At 46.6% G+C, this 24,061-nt stretch overlaps 1 protein-coding gene across 1 annotated transcript in view; it reads left to right on the top strand.

Moving 5' to 3' along the window:
* LOC147103587 (unconventional myosin-XVIIIb-like) overlaps positions 1 to 24,061 on the top strand; it is a 409,691-nt gene that overhangs the window by 196,043 nt on the left and 189,587 nt on the right. The window contains exons 22-27 of the mRNA XM_085962172.1: positions 1,351 to 1,582; positions 5,238 to 5,347; positions 13,664 to 13,729; positions 16,153 to 16,281; positions 17,231 to 17,374; positions 20,839 to 20,928. Of these exons, the coding sequence (XP_085818298.1) occupies positions 1,351 to 1,582; positions 5,238 to 5,347; positions 13,664 to 13,729; positions 16,153 to 16,281; positions 17,231 to 17,374; positions 20,839 to 20,928 (771 nt within the window). The remainder of the gene's footprint in view (positions 1 to 1,350; positions 1,583 to 5,237; positions 5,348 to 13,663; positions 13,730 to 16,152; positions 16,282 to 17,230; positions 17,375 to 20,838; positions 20,929 to 24,061) is intronic.

The raw sequence follows: 24,061 nt of genomic DNA, 5'->3' as shown, positions 1-24,061 counted from the left end.
AGGACTTTTTATTTGTAACATATGCTGTTTGCAAACCTGTTCTTGAGTTGAAACAAGTTGTTCAGGGCTGTAGAGAGAGCGGAGAGGGAGGATTTACGGACAGGAGACCTGGAAGTATGGGTTTCCCAGACATCCTGATGACATTTACTACAGGACGCCTTTTAACTCTTCACAACAGGTTTCTCGCCTGTCAGCCAGATTGACGGGCCTGTCGGGTGGGAAAGCAGCCGGGAGCAGATGGCAAATACATCGGAGATCGAGGGGAGAGGGGAGGGGAGACGGAGATCGCGGGGGGGGGAGGGGGAGGGGGAGTGAGAGATCGCAGGGGGGATGGGTTGGAGATCGCAGGGGGGTGGGGAGTCGGAGATCGCAGGGAGTGGGGGGAGTCGGAGATTGCGGGGGTGGGGGAGTCGGAGATCGCAGGGAGCGGGGGGAGTCGGAGATTGCGGGGGTGGGGGAGATCGCGGGGGGGAGGGGAGTCAGAGATCGCGGGGGGTGGGGGGAGTCGGAAATCACGGGGAGTGGGGGGAGTCGGAGATCGCAGGCGGGGGGAGTCGGAGATCACGGGGGTGGGGGGAGTCGGAGATCACGGGGTGTGGGGGGAGCCGGAGATCGCAGGCGGGGGGAGTCGGAGATCGCGGGGTGGGGGGAGTCAGAGATCGCGGGGGGTGGGGGGAGTCGGAGATCGCAGGCGGGGGGAGTCGGAGATTGCGGGGTGGGGGGGAGTCAGAGATCGCGGGGGGTGGGGGGAGCCGGAGATCGCAGGGGATGGGGGGAGCCAGAGATCGCAGGGGTGAGCAGTTGGAGATCGCGGGGTGAGCAGTCAGATCACGGGGGGGAGTCAGAGATTTCAGGGTTTGAGGCGAGTCGGACATCGTTAAACAAGAAGGCAGCTCGCCACCAACTTCTCAAGGGCAATTAGGGATGGGCAATAAATGCTGGCCTTGTCGGCTACGTCCATATCCCATGAATGAATTTTAAAAAGTGGGCGGATTGGGGTTGAGTTTCAGAATGTAAAAATCTTTCAGTGTTGATGAAACTTTGTTAACTGATTAGAAGGGAATGATGTGTGTCACCAGAAGGGAACTATCTGGGCAATTCCAGATGGAGATAGGGAAATTGAAGAGATGGTGTTGTGTGATTGAAGTTGAACACTGGAATATTTTAGACGCTGAGTGAAAACCTTTGGCTATTGATGACATGAATGCTAGCTCCTTTATTTTCTCTTGAGTTGTACCTGAGTCTCCAGTGTAATGATGTTCCAATAACGTGATGCGCAGTATCCCAAATGATTTCTTCTCAATTAGGTTCAAATAGATTTTTTAATCTCTTTTTTCTTTGAAATCCTAGGACGTTCTCGTGAACCTTATGAAGCGTTCTGAAGCGCACTTTGTCCACTGCTTTGTAGCAAGACCAGAGGTGCATGATGGAGAAGGGAAAGTACCTGTGAGTCAAAGGACTGGAGATGGAGCAGAAACACAGAACTGCCGAGAACAATCGCTGGCCAGGATTGATACACCAACACTAAGGGCTCAGCTACAGGGATCCCAGCTATTGGATGCGCTTCGTCTCTACAGGCTAGGTACACTAACTGTTCCAGGACCGTACCGTGAATGTGATTATTCCCAGAATCTGCTTATTATTTCATCCACATTTCTATTTGAGCTGTCCTTTTCCTTGTAAAGCTAAGCATGTTGTGTGTCCTTCATTCACTATGATGTCTATATAGCCAGTGGAGCTCACGGTGGGAGCCCTACGGTGGAGCTCACGGTGGGAGCCCTACGGTGGAGCTCACGGTGGGAGCCCTGCGGTGGAGCTCACCCTGGGAGCCCTGCGGTGGAGCTCCAAATGGGAGCCCTGCGGTGGAGCTCACCGTGGGAGCCCTGCGGTGGAGCTCCAAATGGGAGCCCTGCAGTGGAGCTCACCCTGGGAGCCCTGCGGTGGAGCTCCAAATGGGAGCCCTGCGGTGGAGCTCACCGTGGGAGCCCTGCGGTGGAGCTCCAAATGGGAGCCCTGCGGTGGAGCTCACCCTGGGAGCCCTGCGGTGGAGCTCCAAATGGGAGCCCTGCTGTGGAGCTCACCGTGGGAGCCCTGCGGTGGAGCTCACCATGGGAGCCCTGCGGTGGAGCTCACCATGGGAGCCCTGCGGTGGAGCTCACCCTGGGAGCCCTGCGGTGGAGCTCACCCTGGGAGCCCTGCGGTGGAGCTCACCCTGGGACCTCAGCAGTGGAGATCAACCGGACTGGGAATGTTGTTCAAAGCGTTTCCTCAAGAGTTTGAGTGGGTGAGGTTAGGGACCCCTGAAAAGGTGAATCTTGCAAGGTTTGTAGAGGAGTGGGCTTCAGGAGCCACTGACCTTTTGTTCCATGCTTTCTCGTAGCGTTGTGCAGTGAGCTGCCCAATTAACTGACGCAGCTTTGTCATTGCACACGGAAGGGGGGTTTTCTGTAAGGAACATCTGCCAATATTACCATCGCCAACTACACAAGACTTGTTATATGTGCTGTAAGGACACAGTGCTCTTCATTGATACAGTCTGTTGCTCCTGCCCACAATTACCCACACCTTAATTTCATAATCTTACCATGCCATCAAGGGTGGATGCCAAGCAACATATAGGAAAATTCCCACAGAAGGCAGGGCTAAGCTTGCAGAATGATCAGAAGACTAAGTTCTGCGTTTAATTTTCCTTCCAATTTTCTATCCCCCGCCACCCCGACACTACCCATCTCCTGGAGATGCTGAGTTAACTGGTGTTTTGCATTCTTCATGTGGGCTGTGTGACCGTAAGAGGTATCACAACCGAGCCAATTCACCACCTCACCTGACTTCCATATACACGCCTTTTCCAACAGAGGTCAGTGGATAGTGATCAGAAGCTGGGATCCCGAGCTGAACCTTTTTCTCCCTCCCTGCTAATGCAACAACAACAACAACTTGCATTTATATAGCGCCTTTGTCGTAGTAAAACATCCCAAGGCACTTCACAGGAGTGATTATCAAACAAAATTTGACACTGAGTCACATAAGGAGATATTAGGGCAGATGACCAAAAGCTTGGTCAAAGAAGTAGGCTTCAAGGAGTGTCTTAAAGGAGGAGAGCGAGGTGGAGAGGCGGAGAGGTTTAGGGAGGGAATTCCAGAGCTTTAGGGCCTTGGCAGCTCAAGGCACGGCCGCCAATGGTGGAGCGATTCCAAATCGGGGATGCTCAAGAGGCCAGAATTGGAGGAGTGCAGAGATCTCAGAGGGTTGTGGGGCTGGTGAAGGTTACAGAGGTAGGGAGGGGCGAGGCCGTGGAGCGATTTGAAAACAAGGATATGAATTTCAAAATCGAGGCATTGCTTAACCGGGAGCCCATGTAGGTCAGTGAGCACAGGGGTGATGGGAGACTCAGGGGCGCCATTCAATTAACAGTAGTACACATCGGGAATGGAATTGGAGTCTTCCTGGTCTGTATGCCTTTTTTAAAAAGTTTACTTGAGTTTCATTTTATTTTCAATGTTTTTTTAATACATTGTCGCCCAATTGGTTATGTAACCGAATCTGAAAAGCAGCACTGCATTCTTAAGAGGTTCCTACCAAAGTCTCAGCTTGATCAGAGTATCTTGAGATTACACCAGTGTTGTGAAGTGCTGTATTTTTCTCTAATTGATAGGATGTGTCACTGTCACCGATGAGGCATGATAAATGATGTCCGCAACCAATGCAAACAGTCATAAGTAGGTTATAATCTAGGCTTGCAGGATTTGATTTTTAAGGACTTTATTCATGAAGTTTGTGCCCGTCAAGGTGAGGGATGTGAATGCTAACGGTGGAGCACTTTCCATTTTGGATATCAGCGATAGCGTCGAGTACTCCCAGACCAGGGGAGGCACAGTTAGAGGCAGAATGCCGTGCCTTCTGTTTTCCTCAGCAATGTACCTCAAAATTGAACCAGAAATGTTTCCATTTATTTTCAACTGTAAATGCTTGAATTTTAACAAACAAAACACTGACATCCACTCTCCCTCCTGGCCAAGTGGTGATTAAACCTGATTGCTGCAAGCCTCTGTTATAATCAGCCTCATCCGAGAAGGCATTCATTACGTCTCACTGCCGGCCACGACCTCCTTATGTTCATACTAAGGGTGACATTTCCACTGTTTAAGGCAGTCTTATTCATTATATGATTTGAGGGCCACTTTCGCCTGCCTCCCAGGACTGTGACCTTTGGCAAACCATGGGTCTCTTGATCTCCACGTGCAGCCCACTTGGCTGTGGGATATGGCTAGAGCTGGGATTTAGTGCCACTTTCCTTGCCTTCTCTTGTTGTTCAGCAACACGAAGACTGGGGCTATCCCAGCAACAGGGTCAAGGCAATTCCCTACAGCAGAGAATTGAAATCAGGACTTGTTCCATAATCAAGGGTGAAGCTTTTTGGAGTATTTCTCAGCGTGGCCCTCAGGTTACTTTTCATTTATTTGTCCTCAGGCTGTGGCTGTGGCGCTGGTAAGGTCGCATTTTATTGCCTGAGAAGGTGGTGGGGGCCACTTCAGAGGACATTTAGGGTCAACCACATATTGTGGGACTGGAGTCACACGTAGGCCAGTCCAGGTTTGGATTGGCAGGTTTCTTTCTTTGAAGGACTTTACAGAGCCAGTTAGGATTTTACGGCATTTTCTGGTGCTAGCCCTCAAATTTCTATATTTACTGAGTTCGGCTTCTTAATTTGTCATGGTGGGATTTGAATTCATGACCTCTAGGTTTCTATTCCAGTAACATAATCACGAGGCTAACATACCTTACTTGTGGTTGTGATTATGGCTCTCAACAAAAGCAACAACTTGCAATAGTATAGCACCTTTTAACTCAGTAAAATATCCCAAGGTTCTTCACAGGAACGTCATCAGACAAAAATTGACACCGAGCCACATAAGGAGATATCGGGACAGGTGACCAAAAGCCTGGTCAAAGAGGTAGGTTTTAAAGAGCATCTTAATTGGCTGTGAAGCGCTTTGGGATGTCCCAAGGTCGTGAAAGGCGCTATATAAATGAAAGTTCTTCCTTTCTTTAAAGGAAAAGAGAGAGGTGGCGAGGCGGAGAGGTTTAGGAAGAGAACTCGAACTCCAGATCAGGGCTTGCATTTACCCACTGACCCTGGGGTGGTAGGGGGAGATCCCTCTATCTCAGGCATGTTTCAGTGCATGTGGAGGAAAGCCCCGGTTTGACATTGACTCGCCTTTTTGGTTGCTTTGCAGGATTTCCTGATCACATGGTGCTTGGTGAATTCCGACGCCGTTTCCAGGCACTGGCCCCAACTATCCTGAAGAAATACGGAGTGGCGTTTATGGTAACAGATGAGAAGAAGGTGTGTGAAAGACAAAATCGGTGTCACTAGCTGAAGAAATCACAAGGCTTGGCCAAATACATTTCATATCCTTTTTAAAAATGCCTTAAGCTCTCTTTAAAGGCAAGGGAAGTCTAGCAGGCAATATAATTTATTCTAAAAATCTAAGAAAAGTCAAAGGTGAAAAAGCTCATTTGGCCCATGTTTGAGTATTCTAAATCTCAGCCAGCCTCCAAATGTGCTTCGAATACCCCGAAATATTGTATCTTAACGACCCTACGGGGCAGCTTACTCCAGGCATTTATCACCCTTTATGTGAAGAAGTTTCATTTGTTATCTGACCTAAATTTGTTTTTTGCTAGTTTATATTTATAATCTCTTTCCTTTTATTCAGCTTTATTTCAAAATGATTTATAGGACCTGCGTTAGCCAAGACATTTAATATTTTATATTCTTTTTTATAATTGTTAACGCTTGACCATTGTCCAGGCAATTACAATATGGCTAAGCTGATCAACACGCCTTTATTTGAGTGTGGATATTAATGAACGAGCCTTACTAATTAAAAAAAAAAAAATCCAGCTATTATCTTAAGCGAAAGTGAGAGAGAAACAGCCATGTAAAATGATAGGACTGTTAAATTGACAGGTCAGGGGAAAGTCTATCTGTTTGGATTGTAGGAGCAGTGACTGAGAACATCAAACCATTGTCCAAATTTTTAGGAACTCTCCCTCCTTGCCCTGGCCAAGGTGCTGCAAACACTGACAAGCACTGAACAGAGGTGCACGGCTGCACCCAGGCTCTCCCATGACTCCCTCCAAATGCTTATGGAGGGAGTCACAGCACGCAGGGAGGTTCTCTTCCCTTCCAATGGACGGAATAGACCTTCCCAGGAGATCAACGCGGCCTGGTTGCACATTGCACAGGAGGACACAAGCGGGGATGTCGTCAGGAGGACCAGGCTGCAGTGGCGCAAACCTTCCAATGATCTCAGTAAATCATGAAATGTTAGTGCAAAGCCACACTCAACCTCATCCTGCTGGGCCACTCATCACATCCCCATCACTCTGCTTTCCCTACCCTACTCCTGCACATCCTTACTCACACCAACTTACCTTGCACCTCCACCCATCCCTCTTTATCTACATTATCATTTCCCCCTCATACTAACCCTCATCCTACTGCAAGCATACCAAATAACAACACACAAGGGTAGGCACTTGTGTGTTTTAGCCAATGTTCATGTGAGGCTTCTGTTACTGTGGTGTCAAACATTGAAATCTTTATTTTAAACACTTTTTGTTCTTGGACCGATTTGCGTGAACCTTTGGAAGTGGCTCAGTGAGTTGCAGTGAATGGTGAGACATAGCGGTCCCCCCCGCAATGACGATGAGTGTGAAAGGACTGGCTTGGGCATTGTAGGGATGCTTTATGGTGCTGGTGTGGGGTGGTGCCAACCTGCGCATCATGTGGCAGCCAGGGTGTACAGCGTCAAATGAAGTAAATCTGGCCGTGGTGAGGTCATCCCTGGCTTCCTGGGCAGCAATGTGGTCGGGTACTGATGCTCTGTGTCCTGTGCTGCATCAGTTGATTGTGGAGAAGGTTGGTGTTGTTGTTGGTGCTGCTGGTGTGCCTGGTGCTGCTGGCGTTGGGGCTGATCGTGGTGAGATTCTGAGGACCAAGGTGAGATAGTTTCAAGGGCAACGATGCTGATGGCAGGTGAAGTAGAGATGACAGAAGCAATCTGTCAGTGGTGAGAGAGGTTGTTCCAATGAGGTGACACTGGATAGAGAGTTTACTCCAAACACTTACAACTCACATAAAGCTAAATCTGTCTTCCAAATGCAGTAAGCAACAGCTTCTGAGCTTGGATAGTGAACAGCTGTGAGATGGGAGCTTTTATACGACATTTGCAGCTGTCAAGTAATGAGATGGTTGCATGGTCATATAAGTCCCGACCTGCTTACCTGACATGATCCCCGAGCAGCGTGGATCCCATGGGCCACTTCGTAAAATGTAAGGGTGAGCTCAAAATACCTCTTAATGGGCTGTTAACAAGGTCATAATGACCTGAAGTGCCTCCCCCACCGCTGCATCGACAGACCTGATCTGTAAAAGGTGCGTGGCGGTAGGTTAACAGCGGGGTCCTGACCCGCTGTCAAAAAAAAACCATTTTCCCACCCGTCCCGCCACCGAACATGTCCGCTGACCCCGCCCGAAAAATTCCCCCTCACAGAAGCTGAAGCACCAAATGACAAATTGCAGGTAAAAACCTTCATTCACTGGGCTGAGTAAGAGGACCTTAGGTAGACCAACGGTTTGAGGAGCTGCATTTGACCTTGGTTTCTGGGCTAAGGGAGGAGAGACACAGCGGCAGTTCTTCCCACACCTGAGAGCTGGTCAGTGGGCCCGTGCTGGAGAGTGGTTTTTTTTTTTGGATGTTGGGTGAGGGCATTATCGGGCTTAAACATAGAAACATAGAAGATAAGAGCAGGAGTAGGCCATTCGGCCCCTCAAGCCTGCTCTGCCATTTAATGAGATCATGGCTGATCATCCAAACTCAGTACCCTGTCCCTGCTTTCTCCCCACATCCCTTGATCCCTTTAGTTTTAAGAAATACATCTAACTCCTTCTTGAATATATTTAATGAATTGGCCTCAACTGCCTTCTGTGGTAGAGAATTCCACAGGTTCACCACTCTCTGGGGGAAGAAATTCCTCCTCATCTCAGTCCTAAATGGCTTACCCCTTATCCTTAGACTGTGACCCCTAGTTCTGGACTCCCCCGCCATCGGGAACAGCCTTCCTGCATCTAGTCTGTCTAGTCCTGCTTGAATTTTATAAGTTTCAATGAGATCCCCTCTCATTCTTCTAAACTCCAGCGAATATAAGCCCAATTGACCCAATCTCTCCTCATACGTCATTCCTGCCATCCCAGGTATCAGTCTGGTGAATCTTCACTGCACTCCCTCCATGGCAAGAACATCCTTCCTCAGATAAGGCGACCAAAACTGCACACAATACTCAAGGTGTGGTCTCACCAAGGCCCTGTACAACTGCAGCAAGACATCCTTGCTCCTGTACTCGAATCCTCTTGCTATGAAGGCCAACATACCATTTGCCTTCTTAACCGCCTGCTGCATCTGCATGCTTACCTTCAGCGACTGGTGCACAAGGACACCCAGGTCTCGTTGCACTTCCCCTTCTCTGAATCTATTGCCATTCAGATAATAATCTGCCTACCTGTTTTTGCCACCAAAGTGGATAACCTCGCATTTATTGACATTGGGCAGATGCATGGCAGATGCAGTATAATCACCCAACCTGTTCAAATCATACTGGAGTTTCTCTGCATCCTCCTCAAAGCACACACGCCCACCCAGCTTTTTGTCATCTGCAAACTTGCAGATATTACATTTAGTTCCCTCGTCTAGATCATTAATATATATTGTGAATAGCTGGGACCCTAGCACCGATCCCTGCGGTACCCCACTAGTCACTGCCTGCCACTCAGAAAAAGACCCGTTTATTCGAACTCTTTGCTTCCTGTCTGCCAACCAGTTCTCTATCCAAGTCAGTACCTTGCCCCCAATCCCATGTGCTTTAAATTTGCATGCTAATCTCTTATGTGGGACCTTATCGAAAGCCTTCTGAAAGTCCAAATACACCACATCCACTGGTTCTCCCTTATCTATTCTACCATTTACATCCTCAAAAAATTCCAGTAGATTAGTCAAGCACGATTTACCTTTTGTAAATCCATGTTGACTTTGTCCGATCCTGTCACTGTTTCCCAAGTGCTCTGCTATTACATCTTTTTTAATGGACTCTAGCATTTTCCCCACTACCGATGTCAGGCTTACCGGTCTATAATTCCCCGCTTGGCTGTGATTCTCTCAGTGATCGAATAGCCTGCTGACCAATGTTCCCTGTGCGTGGTCCCTTTAACTGGCTGGGGCTGATCGTGGTGGGATTCTGAGGGCCAAGGTGAGATAGCTTCAAGGGCACCGATGCTGATGGCAGGGGGAAGTTGAGGTGACAGAAGCGATCTGTCGGCGGCGAGAGAGGTTGCATGTGCAGTTATTTCCATTGAAAAGCCGGTGAGCGGCCTGCGCGGGACCTCCAGACCACCGCGTAGCTTAGCGGGAACGTTGGTGCTGACTCTCGCTCTCACCTGTGGAACTATGATGAGCCAGCAAGGGCGAGGTTAATCTCGGGCGGTAATGCAAAATAGACAATAGCGGACCGGCAGCCCATTTTACGCAGCCCGATTCACTTTTCTATTAACACCAGCGGAAAAGGAAATGGGACAGAGTGTAAAAGCGACCGCCGCACTCTTTGCAGTACCGCCTAAGACCAGTTTCCTGCCCGGCACATTTAGGAGAGGAGAGGCCAAAATTGAAAGTGACCTTAATCATAGTAACAAGGATGAGATATTGTATTCTGTAGAAAGGATTGGTTGGAGCCAAGCAGAGAAAATAACTGCGAGCCCCAGTAGCTGTTACTAATCATAGTAAAACACAGCACCACTAGAGCAGCTCGCAGCAGCTCTCTCCATCTATCGCTCCCTTTAATCTCTCCACTCGCTGCTGCTGCTTCTACGCGTTTCTTTGATCCATCTGTAATCTGATTGCTCTCCCCCACCCGTTCACCTCTAATCACATGAATAAGAGTAAAGGAAAGTCAAAGACGGCTACAGGGACTGATGGGGAAAAATATCAGTGTGATAATAGAAATCAGAGCGAGAGGTTCTTTGATAGCAGCTGGGCAAACTCGAAGAAAAGAGGATAATGTCAAACTGTGAACAACAGTGGACGATCTTCCTGTCAAAACATGAACCTCTTCAGAGAGAATCAAGATCATCTTTAGTGAGGTATGCCAGCTTTTCACAGCTGGCAGCTTGCTTCTGGGTTGAGTGCATAAACTAAGGTGACCCTCCATTGTAGTACGAAGGAAGTGTTTTATGATCAGAGGTGACATCTTTCAGAGGAGATGTTAAGCTGAGGTCCGTTCTGTCTGTCCAGGTGAATGTCTAAAACCCCATGACACTAAAAGAAAGAAAGACTTGCATTTCTATAACGCCTTTCACAACCACCGGACGTCTCAAAGCGCTTTACAGCCAATGAAGTACTTTTTTTGAAGTGGAGTTGCTGTTGTAATGTGAGAAATGCAGCAGCCGATTTGCACCCAGCAAGCTCCCACAAACAGCAATGTGATAATAACCAGATAATCTGTTTTTGTTATGTTGATTGAGTGATAAATATTGGCCAGGACACCGGGGATAGCTCCCCTGCTGTTCTTCGAAATAGTGGCCACAGGATCTTTTACGTCTACCTGGGAGAGAAGACGGGGCCTCGGTTTAATGTCTTGTCCGAAAGACGGCACCTCCGACAGTGCAGCACTCCCTCAGCACTGCACTGCAGTGTCAGCCTAGCTTTATGTGCTCAAGTCCCATGGAGTGAGACTTGAACCCACAACCTTCTGACTCCGAGGCGAGTGTGCTACCCACTGAGCCACAGCTGACACTGACACTAACTACTCGACGAAGAGCAGCTAATTCTTTGTGCGCCCTGACAACATTATCCCCCTGACAAATACGTCAAAGAAACGGAATGACTGGTTGTTTTATTTCATTGCTGTTTGTGGGATGTTCCTGGTGAAAGATTTCTTTGCCTATATAGTAAGAGTCCGTGCACTCCGAAAGATAAAATGTATGAAGCACTTTGAAGCGCTCCAAGAATGTGATACAGTTCATAAGAACATAAGAGATAGGAGCAGGAGTCGGCCAAACGGCCCCTCAAGCCTGCTCCACCATTCAATAAGATCATGGCTGATCTTCGACCTCAACTCCACTTTCCCGCCCGATCCCCACATCCCTTGATTCCCCATGAGTCCAAAAATGTATCTGGACCTTGAATATACTCAAAGACTGAGCATCCACAGCCCTTTGGGGCAGAGAATTCCAAAGATTCACAACCCTCTGAGTGAAGAAGTTCCTCTTTGTCTCAGTCTGAAAAGGCCGACCCCTTATCCTGAGACTATGCCCCCTAGTTCTAAACTCTCCAGCCAGGGGAAACAACCTCTCAGCATCTACCCTGTCAATCCCCTTTAGAATCTTGTATGTTTCAATGAGATCACCGCTCATTCTTCTAAATTCCAGAGAGTATAGGCCTATTCTACACAATCTCTCATCATAGGACAATCCTCCCATCCCAGGATTCAATCTAGTGAACCTTTGTTGAACCGCCTCTAAGTCAAGTATATCCTTCCTTAGATAAGGAGACCAGACTGTGCACAGTACTCCAGGTGTGGTCTCACCAAGGCCCTGTACAATTGTAGCAAGACTTTCTTACACTTGTACTTCAACCCCCCTAGTAATAAAGGCCTGAAGGGATAATTACTAGTTCTAGCCCTTTTTGGGCTACCCCAGATCAGGCGTATTCCCCAGACATTCACCTTCAACTAAAGTTAGAGATAGCCGAATTCTATAAGTTGCTTAATTGGGTCTAAAGGTTCAGGCTATCTCTCTCTAAAGGAAAGGAATGATGTAAAGATGTTACCGTCCTCCAGATAGCACTTTTAATAAGTTTAACTGGACTGTATCCTTCCGGATATTATGAGGGTCCGGAAAAACCCCCAAAATTCTGCAACTCCTTACGAAAGAGTGTACAGAAATTGAGTTCGTGAGTTTGATACAGAAATACTATTTGAGACAATTCTAAAAATATATAGATTTATTTAGAGCTGACATACAGTTAACAGCTGTTGAGTCAGTCGCAACTTTAACAGTTCAAAATACAAATAGCTTACATTTCTTATTCTCAGAGATCCTTATTCTCAAATCTTAACTTCGTACATGAGACTCAAAGAATTAAAAACTTACAGAGACTGCCTTTGAAGTTGAGAATCGCTTGCCCTTCCCAGCGACTTCTGACTTTCCATCTGAAAAGCTCTGTTTTTATATCCTTTTTGCTGTAGTAAATCCTTTGAAATTTTCTGCTGATGTAAGCTAATTATCTCTTGTCATTCTCTATTGAATTCTTTCTATACTTACTGACAATTCAACTGTTAGCTTGCAGACTTCTGTCTGTTGAATAGGTGTTTCAAAAACTTATCATAAAAAACAATATGACAGTAGTATTTATTTGATGCCATTCTTATCGAAGGGCTTCCATTCAATTTCTAAATCACCTCTGCTGTTTAAAAGCAGACATTGTGTCTACTAACTATTCCATTTTCAATACAAAAACCATGTGATTGCTTGGTGTCATCTATTGAAGTCATATTTTCAAAGTGTTCTGTTTGTACCTTTTACAACATGTAAATCAAAAACACTTCAACTAGGGTGTTTGTTTTCCTAGCCACCTTAGTTGGTTATATTACTGACTTATGTTTCCTGTCTTTCATTTGATGTTACTTTTATCAAAGGCACATGGTTTTTTAATATTCTGTGTTTCTGTTCGAAGTGTCAGTTTTTTTTACTTGGGCACTTGCTGTTTCAATAGGGCCATTGTTTTTGTATCAACAAACCAATTCCCATTTCAAAAGCTTGTGTGGTGTTTACAACTTTTGTGTTAACACTTCATTTTATCTCAGAAGCCTGTATTGACACAGCCTGTGTTGCCGAGGCTTTCCAGACCTTTAAACCCAGTATGTCATGTATTAATAATATCAGAAATCTATTCATAGGATGGTGTATCTCTTGGAATATAATATTTCCTTTACAGGCCAACATGCAATTTGCTTTCCTAATTAGTTCCTTGTTATAAAATTACTTTAGGAAGGATAATATGGAGAATTGATTAAAAGAAAGAACTTCCATTTGTACATGTCCACAGAGTACCCCAAATTGCCTCACAGACAAAGAAGTGTGGTCACTGATGTGGTAGCCAAGGTCCCAGAAACAGCACTGAGATAAATGAGCTGTTTGTTGGGGCTGTTGACTGAGGGATAAATATTGGCCAGGACTCCAGGCAAACTCCCCTGCTCTTCTTTGAAAAGTGCCATGAGATCTTTTTATGTCTACCTGAGAGGGCAGAAGAGCCCTCAGTTGAACATCTCTTCCGAAAGCCCACATCTCCATTTCCCCAGTCCTGCATTGAAGTCTCAGAGTAGAGTATGCGCTCAAACCTGGGAGTGGGGCTTGAACCCACAACCTTCTAACTCGGAGGTGAGTGTGCTACACGGAGCCAAGCTGTGTTTTTTAGTTGGGATGGGTTAAGTAATGCAGAATAGTAAGCGGAGGTCCTGTCTCTATGAAAAATGTGGCAAAATATTTGTTAGTAAACATAAGCCTACTTCAAGTCATAAATCATTGAATGGCTGATTTATTTTTCAGGCGACAGAAGAACTTCTCGCCTTCTTGGATTTGGAGAAGCACAGTTTTAGTCTGGGCCGGAGTCGGGTATGTATAACACCGAGAGACCTCCATCTGTACAGCTATGGAGTAAAACCTCCCAGGGAGCCACACTTAAGTTTCAGACATAAAATGAAGGCCCACGCTCCATCAGGTTGACTTTACTGTGGGAACTTAGGTGTAATGCTTCACAGAAAGGGAATCTATCACTCTGTCTTCTGATGATTATAATAAGGCAAGGGGAAAAAGAAACCAAAAGTTGGGAAGCTCTTTAGCCACCCATCCAGTGTTCGACTGGGCCGTCTGTGTTTTTTTTTAAATTCGTTCATGGGATGTGGCAAGGCCAGCATTTATTGCCCTTGAACAACTGGCTTGCTGGGCCATTTCAGAGGGTAGTTAAGAGTCTGTGGGTCTGGAGTCACATATAGGCCAGACCGGGTAAAGACGGCAGATTTCCTTCCCTAAAGGACATTAGTGAACCAGATGGGTTTTTATAACAATCTGGTAGCTTCATGGTCAGCTAGTTTTTTTTCAATTTCAGATTTATTTAATTAACTGAATTTAAATTCCCCAGCTACCATGGTGGAATTTGAACTCATGTCGCTGGATCATTAGTCCACGGCCTACTGGATTACTCATCCAGTAACATAACCACTACTTTATCGTTCCCTCTCAGTTCGCCATTGTGGGGGTATTTCAAAGTCACTAATCGATCTCCTGTGGCATTGCACATGGATAGTCCAGACCAATTTGAATCTTTCAGCTCAAGCAGTGTTCGAGGGTAGGGGATAACGGAGACAATGTGGGTGGGGGAGGGGAGGTGGGGAGCGGGAAGAGTGAGGATGAGTAGGGGGCAGTTCAATGGAGAATGGGGAAACGGAGAATGATGGGTTGGGAGTAGGGCAGACAGGAGAGAAAGGGAAGAGGGGGAGAGGAAGGGGAAGGGAAATTAGAAGAGTGGACCAGATGGGAGGGAGGGGGAGAGGGATACGGGAGTGGGGAGAGGGATACGGGAGTGGGGAGAGGGATACGGGAGTGGGGAGAGGGGTACGGGAGTGGGGAGAGGGGTACGGGAGTGGGGAGAGGGGTACGGGAGTGGGGAGAGGGGTACGGGAGTGGGGAGAGGGGTACGGGAGTGGGGAGAGGGGTACGGGAGTGGGGAGAGGGATACGGGAGTGGGGAGAGGGATACGGGAGTGGGGAGAGGGGTACGGGAGTGGGGAGAGGGGTACGGGAGTGGGGAGAGTGATACAGGAGGGTGAGAGTTTCAATGGACTGCGTCTCTGCCTGGGAAATCCTCTCAGTGCGAGGGTGGGGGGTGTCGGTGATTGGTAAAATAACTCAGCGGGGGTGGGGGGGGGGTGCTGAAGTATGGAAATAAAATTGGGAGAGGTGTAAAACAGGCTGCCGGTTCGCTATCACCCATTTTACACAATCACCCCAAAGTCAAAATGACCCCCATTATGCTTAGAATTTAAGAACATAAGGATTAGGAGCAGGAGTCGGGCATACGGCCCCTCGAGCCTGCTCCGCCATTCAATAGATCGTGGCTGATCTTTGACCTCAACTCCACTTTCCCGCCTGATCTCCATATCCCTTGATTCAGAAGTGCAGATTAAAACTTATCCTTTCGGGCACCAACTATAACTTGTAAAACAATCAACTCTAAATTGTGGTAATTGGATTGGATTTAATATGACTAAGTTACATTTTTTTTTACATAGAATTATGTAAAATTTACAGCACAGAAACTGGCCATTTGCCCAACTGGTCTATGCCGGTGTTTATGCTCCACATGAGCCTCCTCACACCCTACTTCATTTAACCCCATCAGCATATCCTTCTGGCTCCTTCGCGCACACAGTACACCCAAAAGGACAGCACTTGAGAAAAACTAAGATTTCTTAAAAGTAGCTTGGATACTCTGAAACTCAATAAATAAATGAATTGTTTTTTATTCGTTCCTGGGACGTGGGCATTGCTGGCAAGGCCAGCATTTATTGCCCATCCCTAATTCGCCCTTGAGAAGGTGGTGGTGAGCTGCCTTCTTGAACCGCTGCAGTCCGCATGTTGAAGGTACTCCCACAGTGCGTAGCACAGTTTGGTACAACTGAGTGGCTTGCTAGGCCTTTTCAGAGGGCAGTTAAGAGTCAACCACATTGCTGTGGGTCTGGAGTCACATATAGGCCAGACCGGGTAAGGACGGCAGATTTCCTTCCCTGAAAGACATTTGTGAACCAGATAGGTTTTTACAACAATCCAATAAGTCATGGTCATTACTGATATTAGATTTTTATTCCAGATTTTTATTTAATTAGTTGAATTTAAATTCCCCAGCTGCCGTGGTGGGATTTGAACTCATATCCCCGGATCATTAGCCCAGGCCTCCAGCTATGCTCCACGATGTTACCGTACCCACAACTGGAATGAAACTATCACCTAATGTTTGAATGTGCATTGGTTTCCCACCAGATCTTCTTCAAAGCTGGAGTTGTCTCCCGACTGGAGAAACAGCGGGAGAAGCTGGTTTGCCGGAACTTGATCTTGCTGCAGGCTGTGTGCCAGGGATTCCTTGGCCGACAACAATTCAAGAAAATGAAGGTAAAGCTCTCCTGCTACGTGCATTCGTGGTTGCAATGACCTCCAGTCCACATCTAAAATGCTTATTTGAAGGGGAAGAAATGAAATGTAAATTTTAGATACAATTGGCCCAGAAATCCGGGCCTCCACGGGTGAGTACGCACGAGGTACTTACCCGTAGGCCCAATGGAAGTGCCGGTTTCCTGCATGCACTGTGCATGCGCGGGAAACCGGCACTTCCGTTCCCCTGAACGAAGGGGTTCAGATTTCGAACGCGTGCGCAGGAGAGGTGCGCATTGAACTTACGTTTTCTTTGCAGGTTTCCCCGGGAGGGTAAGTCTCCAGAAGTTACACATTTAAAAAGCAGGCGTAAGGCCTGCTTTTTACAAGGTAAGTGGTGAATTAATAAAAATTAAAACATTTTTTCCACAAGTTTATTATTTTTAAATACTTTAAAGCAAGGTAAATTTATTTCTAGCCCTGTTAGAAGATAAAATTATTTTTTTCAAAAATTTTAATTATTGTTTAAAATAGTTATTTCATGTAATTTATAGTTTATTTAAAAAATGTGATTTAAAAAAAATTTATTTGAAGATTTAGTGATGTTTTGGGGCCCGTAGTATTTATAAGTTTTGACACTTATGAATGAAGCATTCCCTGCTCCGATTGGCTCCTCATGGCCCACATGATCCCAGGGGTCGCATCGAACTAACTGCGCCCCTGGGATACACAAGCACTGTGCGCTGGCAGCTGGAGCAGGCCCCGGATCGGAATTCCACGGGGGCCCACAGCACAACGGCCGGCGCGCTAGGTAAGTGCAGGTCGGGGGCTTACACCGAAGCCCCCAACCCGAATTTCTGGGCCCATATGAAGGCCTGATTCCGTGGCACCTGAACTTTCCCTTTAAGAATGGCTTGCACTCTCCAGTGTCGAATGAGCTGACTGCGGTGGATTTTTTTTCTTTCTCCAGACCCAGCGTTTAGCTCTCTGCTGTATTCAGAAGAACATCAAGAAATACTGGATGGTCCATCAGTGGCAATGGTGGCAGCTGATGTCAAGTATCCGTCCGATGCTTAACATTAACTTGGCTGATGAAAATCTTCGAGTCAAAGAGGTATGTTTGTGCTCAGTGACGTAGGCGGCAGGGAGGGTGTTCAGGGTCTTCAAACCCGCCCCCCCCCTGAAATTTCTGATATCTTTTGAAAGAATGTGCCTTAGGTCGCTTAATGGAACAGATGTTCTTCCAGAGCAAGTCGGTTATGCAATTCAACCAGAGAAAACCGATTAGTTGGGCTTGCTCGTCTGATTGTTCACTGGGATAATGCAGCGAATGGTAGCAAAGCTATTGATGGACTAGTGACACATAACCAGCTCTTGGAATTTGTGCTTTAGGGTTTAGTTGGACTAGACTTTTTCCTGTCCATTTGCTTTATTTGAATTGTTAGATTGATGGAAGTATTTATTTTCTAGCCAGCCTGGGAACTTAAAGAACTGTATTGCTGGTGATACAGAGAGAGCAATCCGATAGAAGGAGATGATTTCATTGTTGTACCAATCTCCTGGGGGTACAGCATTATTATTTGCCTTATTCAGGCGTCGGAGGTTGGAGTTACTTTCGTATGTCGCTCAGTCATCAGAACTGCCCCAACCTCTGAAAACCATGGTGCTGAAACTCCTACATTACATGGTATTACATATTATTTGCAGCACAGAACCTCATCAGGTCCGTGCCGGTATTTATGCTCCACACGAGCCTCCTCCCACCCTTCTTCTTCCAGCCCCATCAGCATATCCTTCTGTTCCTTTCTCCTTCATGTGTTTATCTAGCTTCCCCTAGAATGCATCTATACCAGTCGCCTCAACTACTTCTTGTGGCCGTGAGTGCCACATTCTAACCACTCTCTGGGTAAAGAGATTTCTCCTGACTGGATTTATTAGTGACTATCTTACATTTATGGCCCCTAGTTCTATTTGGGCAGGGCATCAGCGATGGAATTTGGTGTGGAACCCAGATCTGGCAGGGTCCCGTCCCTTTTCAGCTCCATCTGAAATCCTGGCGCTTCCGGTGGGGGCAGGTCCATAATATGTCTGGCCACAAAAGGGCAGGCATGTTATAATAGAACGTAAATGAGGAAAATACCTCATCCTGGCAATGGTGGACACCATGGATGCCTGTTAGTCCCTGACAATGCCCTATGTTGTTGGGGCTATGTGTGGTAAGACACGGGAATTCCAAAATTCCTAGGGGGCATGATTTTCAGCTCAATCCATTGCAGAGTGATTGAAATGCATTGCCCGCACCAGCAGAAGAAAGCAGGAGCAACCTTTTACTCATTTGTTATGAGCAGTCCTGAGGGCCCGATGATGCTGTGGCACTTTGCTGCACCCACCCTTCCCAGGCGGGCATTCCAGTTGCCCCATAATGGGATAAAAGTGATCTTCAATGCTCCCTTATCTATGTATTTAATTTTCACTCCTTACCATTAAAGCTGAGAATACACAACAAGGCGGTCTGCAAAATGAACTAACGGAGGTAGATATCTAGGAGCCCCAACTGTGATTAGCTGTTCTTTCATCGCATTGGATCTGTTCATTAATCTTCGTATTTCATATTAATTTGTGCCCATGTAATTGAAGTTTCTATCCCCTTGCTGGTCCTTCGGTCACATTGAACCCAATGAAATGCAATAATTAAAACACTGCTGAGTCAAAGGTCCTCCTGTTTGGGGACAGTTTCAGCATCCTGCTGGACCCTGATTTAAGCTTCAAACCACATATTCATTCCTTCACCAACACTGCCTTGTTCTGTAAAGTCTGTGGGTTGTATAGCGAAGTAATACACAGACTACAAGAGTAACTTTAACAGGACTTTACTATTCGAAGGTCAGGGCGAATCTGCCCCATAAATCCTGACACAGCACTTATATACTGGTGTGGTCACCGTCGGTATTACAGTATACAGCAGCCAAGATAAAGTAGTGCCACACCTAAAATAGTTCTCTTAAAGGTGAACGGTTACATACGATAGTTCTCTTAAAGGTAGAACAGTTACATACACTACATGTTCCACCTCTGAAATAACACCCATCTCCGACTCTAGTCATGGAAATTCACCTTTTAATAGTAAGATTTTAAATGGAATAGCAGAGCAGAGGGACCTTGGTGTGCAGATACAGAGGTCATTAAAAGTGGCAGTACAAGTTTTTTTTAATTCGTTCATGGGACGTGAGCGTTGCTGGCATTTATTTCCCATCCCTACTTGCCCTAAAAAAGGTGGTGGTGAGCTGCCTTCTTGAACCGCTGCAGTCCGTGTGGTGAGGGTACTCCCACAGTGCTGTTAGGGAGGGAGTTCCAGGATTTTGACCCAGTGACGATGAAGGATCGGCCGATATACTTCCAAGTCAGGATGGTGTGTAACTTGGAGGGGAACTTGGAGGTGGTGGTGTTCCCATGCGCCTGCTGCCCTTGTCCTTCTGGGTGGTAGAGGCCGCGGGTTTGGGAGGTGCTGCCGAAGAAGCCTTGGTGAGTTGCTGCAGTGCATCTTGTAGATGGTACACACTGCAGCCACGGTGCGCCGGTGGTGGAGGGAGTGAATGCTTAAGGTGGTGGATGGGGTGCCAATCAAGTGGGCTGCTTTGTCTTGGATGGTGTCGAGCTTCTTGAGTGTTGTTGGAGCTGCACTCATCCAGGCCAGTGGAGAGTATTCCATCACACTCCTTACTTGTGCCTTGTAGATGGTGGAAAGGCTAACAAATGGGTTAAGCAATAAAAAGGCAAACACAATCCTCGGCTTTACATATAAATGTCTAGTACAAGAGCAAGGACCTAATGCTGAATTTATACAAAACCTTAGTTAGGCCAGTTTGTACGTACAGGTTAGGACATTCCATTATAGAAGCAATGGAAAAGGTGTAGGACTGATTCACTAAGATGTTGCCAGACCAGGGTTACAGTTATTAAAATAGGCTCAAGAAGATAGGGATTTTTTTCTCTAGAGCTGACGAGGTTTAGGGGTGACCTGATGGAGTTCTTCAAGATTAGGAAGCTGCTAAGAAATCCACACAAATAATGTTTCTGTGGCCTAATTTGGAGCATACATGGTCTTCCCGTAGAAATGCCATCCACTTTCCAGAGAGCTTAGGCACATGTTGGCAAGAACCAAGGCTTAGGATTCTCTCGTATGAAAGGGTACTGTTGGAGCTTAACCGTCTAAAACTGTGCAGATTGCCATGACAGAGCAGGAGTAAGCTACCTACCAATTAGGGTGTGACTAGCAGGTTTACCTGGAGTTGAGTAGGAAGAATCCCAACTCCCAGTGATAGGTTAACCCTTTCAGGTCCAAGGACTGAGCCCAGCTGGCTGATCAATTATCAGTAGTGCCCTGCAGTACTATGGACCTGTCTCCAGTATTGGATCACAAAGTCTGCTACAAAGGGCTGACTGTGTTCCAGTTTTCCATCACCAGACATATCATCTTGAAGCTAACTAAAAGCCAAAGTGATTTCATTTACCCCCTCCCCCCCCCACAAACGAGGATTTTCTTGTGTAGTTCCTAAAACAGTGTTTTTACGTAACTAGGAGGAGGTCGGTGCATTGCGCAAGAGGTTGGAGAAATCTGACCGGGAACGTAATGAGAGCCGAGAGAACGCTGACCTACTCGAGGGCAAGGCAAGTTGGCTTTTATTTACTCTTTTATTACTTCGTATTTTCCACACTTTCTTGTGTTCTTTTTGGCGTGAGCCGAATGGGCAAGTGGCTGTTTCTCACTCCAGACTTTATGTTCTGATCTTTCTTCATTCATTCATTATTTCTGTAATCGATCACCTGTTACAAGGGTTAGCAGAATACGCCAGGAATGTATGCTATGTATGTATCATCCGTACTGCTGCGGTGAGTCTTGATTTTTGGAAAGTCTTGATCCCTTTCTGGCTTATAAAACACCGAGAAAAAAGACACCAGCAGTCAATCAGGTTTTTAAAAAGAAAGCTGGTGAGGGTTTTTGCCAAGACTGAAAGGTTCGAAATGCTGGAGGACAGTTAAAAGCCACCTTATTTAAGTCAGGTAAGATGAGCACTGATGTGGGTAAGCGTGGTGTATTCTTTATTTTAACGACACAAAGGGCTGGATTTTGTCAATGGAGACGTGCTGAAGATGGGACTTCTGGTTTCCGGGTTTCAGTCCCGCCCCCAGCGACGTCTGACCAACCCACGCTATTTTCCCTTGCTTGGCCTTGTTAAGCACGCCCGGCCAATTAAGGGAAAGCCGATGACAGATGACGTCAGCTGCCAAACACTGACAATCACTGTTTTAAGGTGAGCCCTTGCACAAAGGCTCACCAAGACCTCTCTCCTCAGCAGAAAGCAGATGGCTGCAGCATCTGAGAATGCAGCAGCCATTCTGTAATCTCTGCCGTTGAGATGAGGCACCTCCAGATCCTCAAAGGTTGAAGCCTGCAGAAAGAAGCAAAGGTAAGGAAACTTTTTCCAACACTTTACATTCACCTCTCATACTTACCTCTCCACACATGCACCCATCACTCACCTCTACAGCTGACATTTCGACCCCTCTCACCCCCGCAGACCCACTGCTCACCTCGCTGACCCTGGCGAGGTTCCCAGTTGTTGGGAAGCCCGCAATTCCAGGTGTAAAATGGGTTAAAGCCTCAAAACTACCTGTTAACTAGCTGTTACCAGGCAGTTAATTGGCTCTAATCCCCTTCCCGCCTCCCGGGAAGATGGCACGGAGGCAGGTTGGGAGCGGGGTCGGTACCCGCTCCCAGTTTCTGCCATTTTCCCGGCAGTCCTGCCTCCAAACCTGCCTCCTCAGGGCTGGTAAATTCCAGCCCAAAGATTGGTTGTACTGATTTGCATTGAGTGATTCCAATTCTTAATGCTGTTCTGTACAATCACCTTACTGTGAAATAAAGCTATTTATCAGTTCGTATCTGGTCTTGTCTGACCAAGTTTTTGGAGAGATTAAAGAAGCACACATGAGAAAGACACAGATATCAGGTTCAGGCCAGAAGGGAGTACGGGAGGGGGGTTACACCTCCAGGTGACCCTATAGTACCAGTAGATATAGGCCAATGTGAGTCAACTCCCGTAAAAATAAGATACACAGGCCACTTAAGGGGGAGACTGACTCCACTGAACCCGAGATGGTATCTATAGCAGCCCTTAACAAGCATTCTATTGAAGATAGCAGAAATTCTGCCTGTAGACCAAATGGGAGATTGTCCCGATTCCACGGTGGAGATAGACCTTGAGTTAGCTTCATTAGCTGAATTTAAAATTCTTCCTTTATTCGTCATGCTGTATTTAAAAAAAAAATTCATTCACTGGATGTGGGCGTCACTGGCAAGGCCAGCATTTATTGCCCATCCCTAATTGCCCTTGAGAAGGTGGTGGTGAGCCGCCTTCTTGAACCGCTGCAGTCCATGTGGTGAAGGTACTCCCACAGTGCTGTTAGGGAGGGAGTTCCAGGATTTTGCCCCAGCGATCATGGAAATACATCGCCGTTCCTTCAAGTCAGGAGGGTGTGTGACTTGGAGGAGAACTTGGAGGTGGTGGTGTTCCCATGCGCCTGCTGCCCTTGTTCTTCTAGGTGGTAGAGGTCGTGGGTTTGGGAGGTGCTGCTGAAGAAAGTATTGTGTATTAAATCCTTTGTTTGGGTTTATTTTCACCCCTTTCTCTGTGGTGATAGAGTTCTTCAAAGACGCTTTTATACTTACTGGGGTTTTTGTTCCTGTTTGGGTGGGTTGGAGGGGGGAGTCTGCTTCATGCGCTCTTTACATTTCTGTTGGGCACTGGTCTCAGTAAGTGTGTTCGGTTCGGCTGCCGAATATGGAAACCTAAATTGCAAATGTGCAGAATCAGATCCTCACGTTTACCTTAATGGGACAGGAAGCTTTCACCAGACAGCAGATTTGTAGACAACATTTTCATGGGTCTGTAGTCTGCTGTACTCTTAGAATATAAAAGTGCCTGAAGTGAATGCTTGCCCAGTAGATTTGCCATGAATTAAACCATTCTGATAAACAGTAGGGAGAAGGGGGAACAAATTAATAGGACGTGTGATTTACATAAAACTTTCCAGTTCTAGTTCTTTCCAGTCCAAATTGAAACCATCGCACGACAGATGCATTTTGTATTAAGCTGCTTTTTGTTGGTGTTTGTAGAAGCTCTGAGCCCAATCCCCAGCAGCAAACCTCTTAATTGTCTCCTTGAGCAGCAATGTTAATTGGATCATGTTCCAGACTCGGAAATAATCATCACTTCATTTGAAAATATGAATTATTGAACAGGGCTTGCTCCCAATAGCGTCAAAGAGGTGTCTATATTGATTAGAAAGGTGGACTCACCCTTACTGATTTATCCTCCAGCCGTGCTTTCTGTTGTCCTGCTCAATATGTGATGCATGATCCCGGGAGCCATGAATGGAACCTGTGTGGAATTTGCAACTAGGGGGAGTATTAGTCATTGCAAAAAGGACAACAAAGTTTCATGTGAATCCAACAAGTTCCTAAAATCAACATACACTGTAAAATGATTTTAAAACAAACTCTTGAGGGTGGAAATATCAAAATAATGAGATGACAAAACCCGGCATTTGAAACACTTTGGGGGAAAAATTTAGTTGCTTGCGCCTCCCATTAGCGCCTTAAGAGGGCGCTAATGGGGCACAAAGCAACTAGAGGCCGGGCGCAGCGATGTTTGCGCCGCTCGCGAAATTAACTAGGCATTTTGCGGCGACGCTAAACACTTCCGCCACGATCTCCTGCGCCGGCAGATTGTGATGTCAT

Source organism: Somniosus microcephalus, chromosome 19 (assembly GCF_052327205.1).
Source record: "Somniosus microcephalus isolate GS21.2 chromosome 19, FLI_Smic_1.0, whole genome shotgun sequence".
NCBI classification, from domain to species: Eukaryota; Metazoa; Chordata; class Chondrichthyes; order Squaliformes; family Somniosidae; genus Somniosus; species Somniosus microcephalus.
The sequence above is the reverse complement of the archived record's forward strand: the minus strand, read 5'-3'. Positions and strand labels throughout refer to the sequence as shown.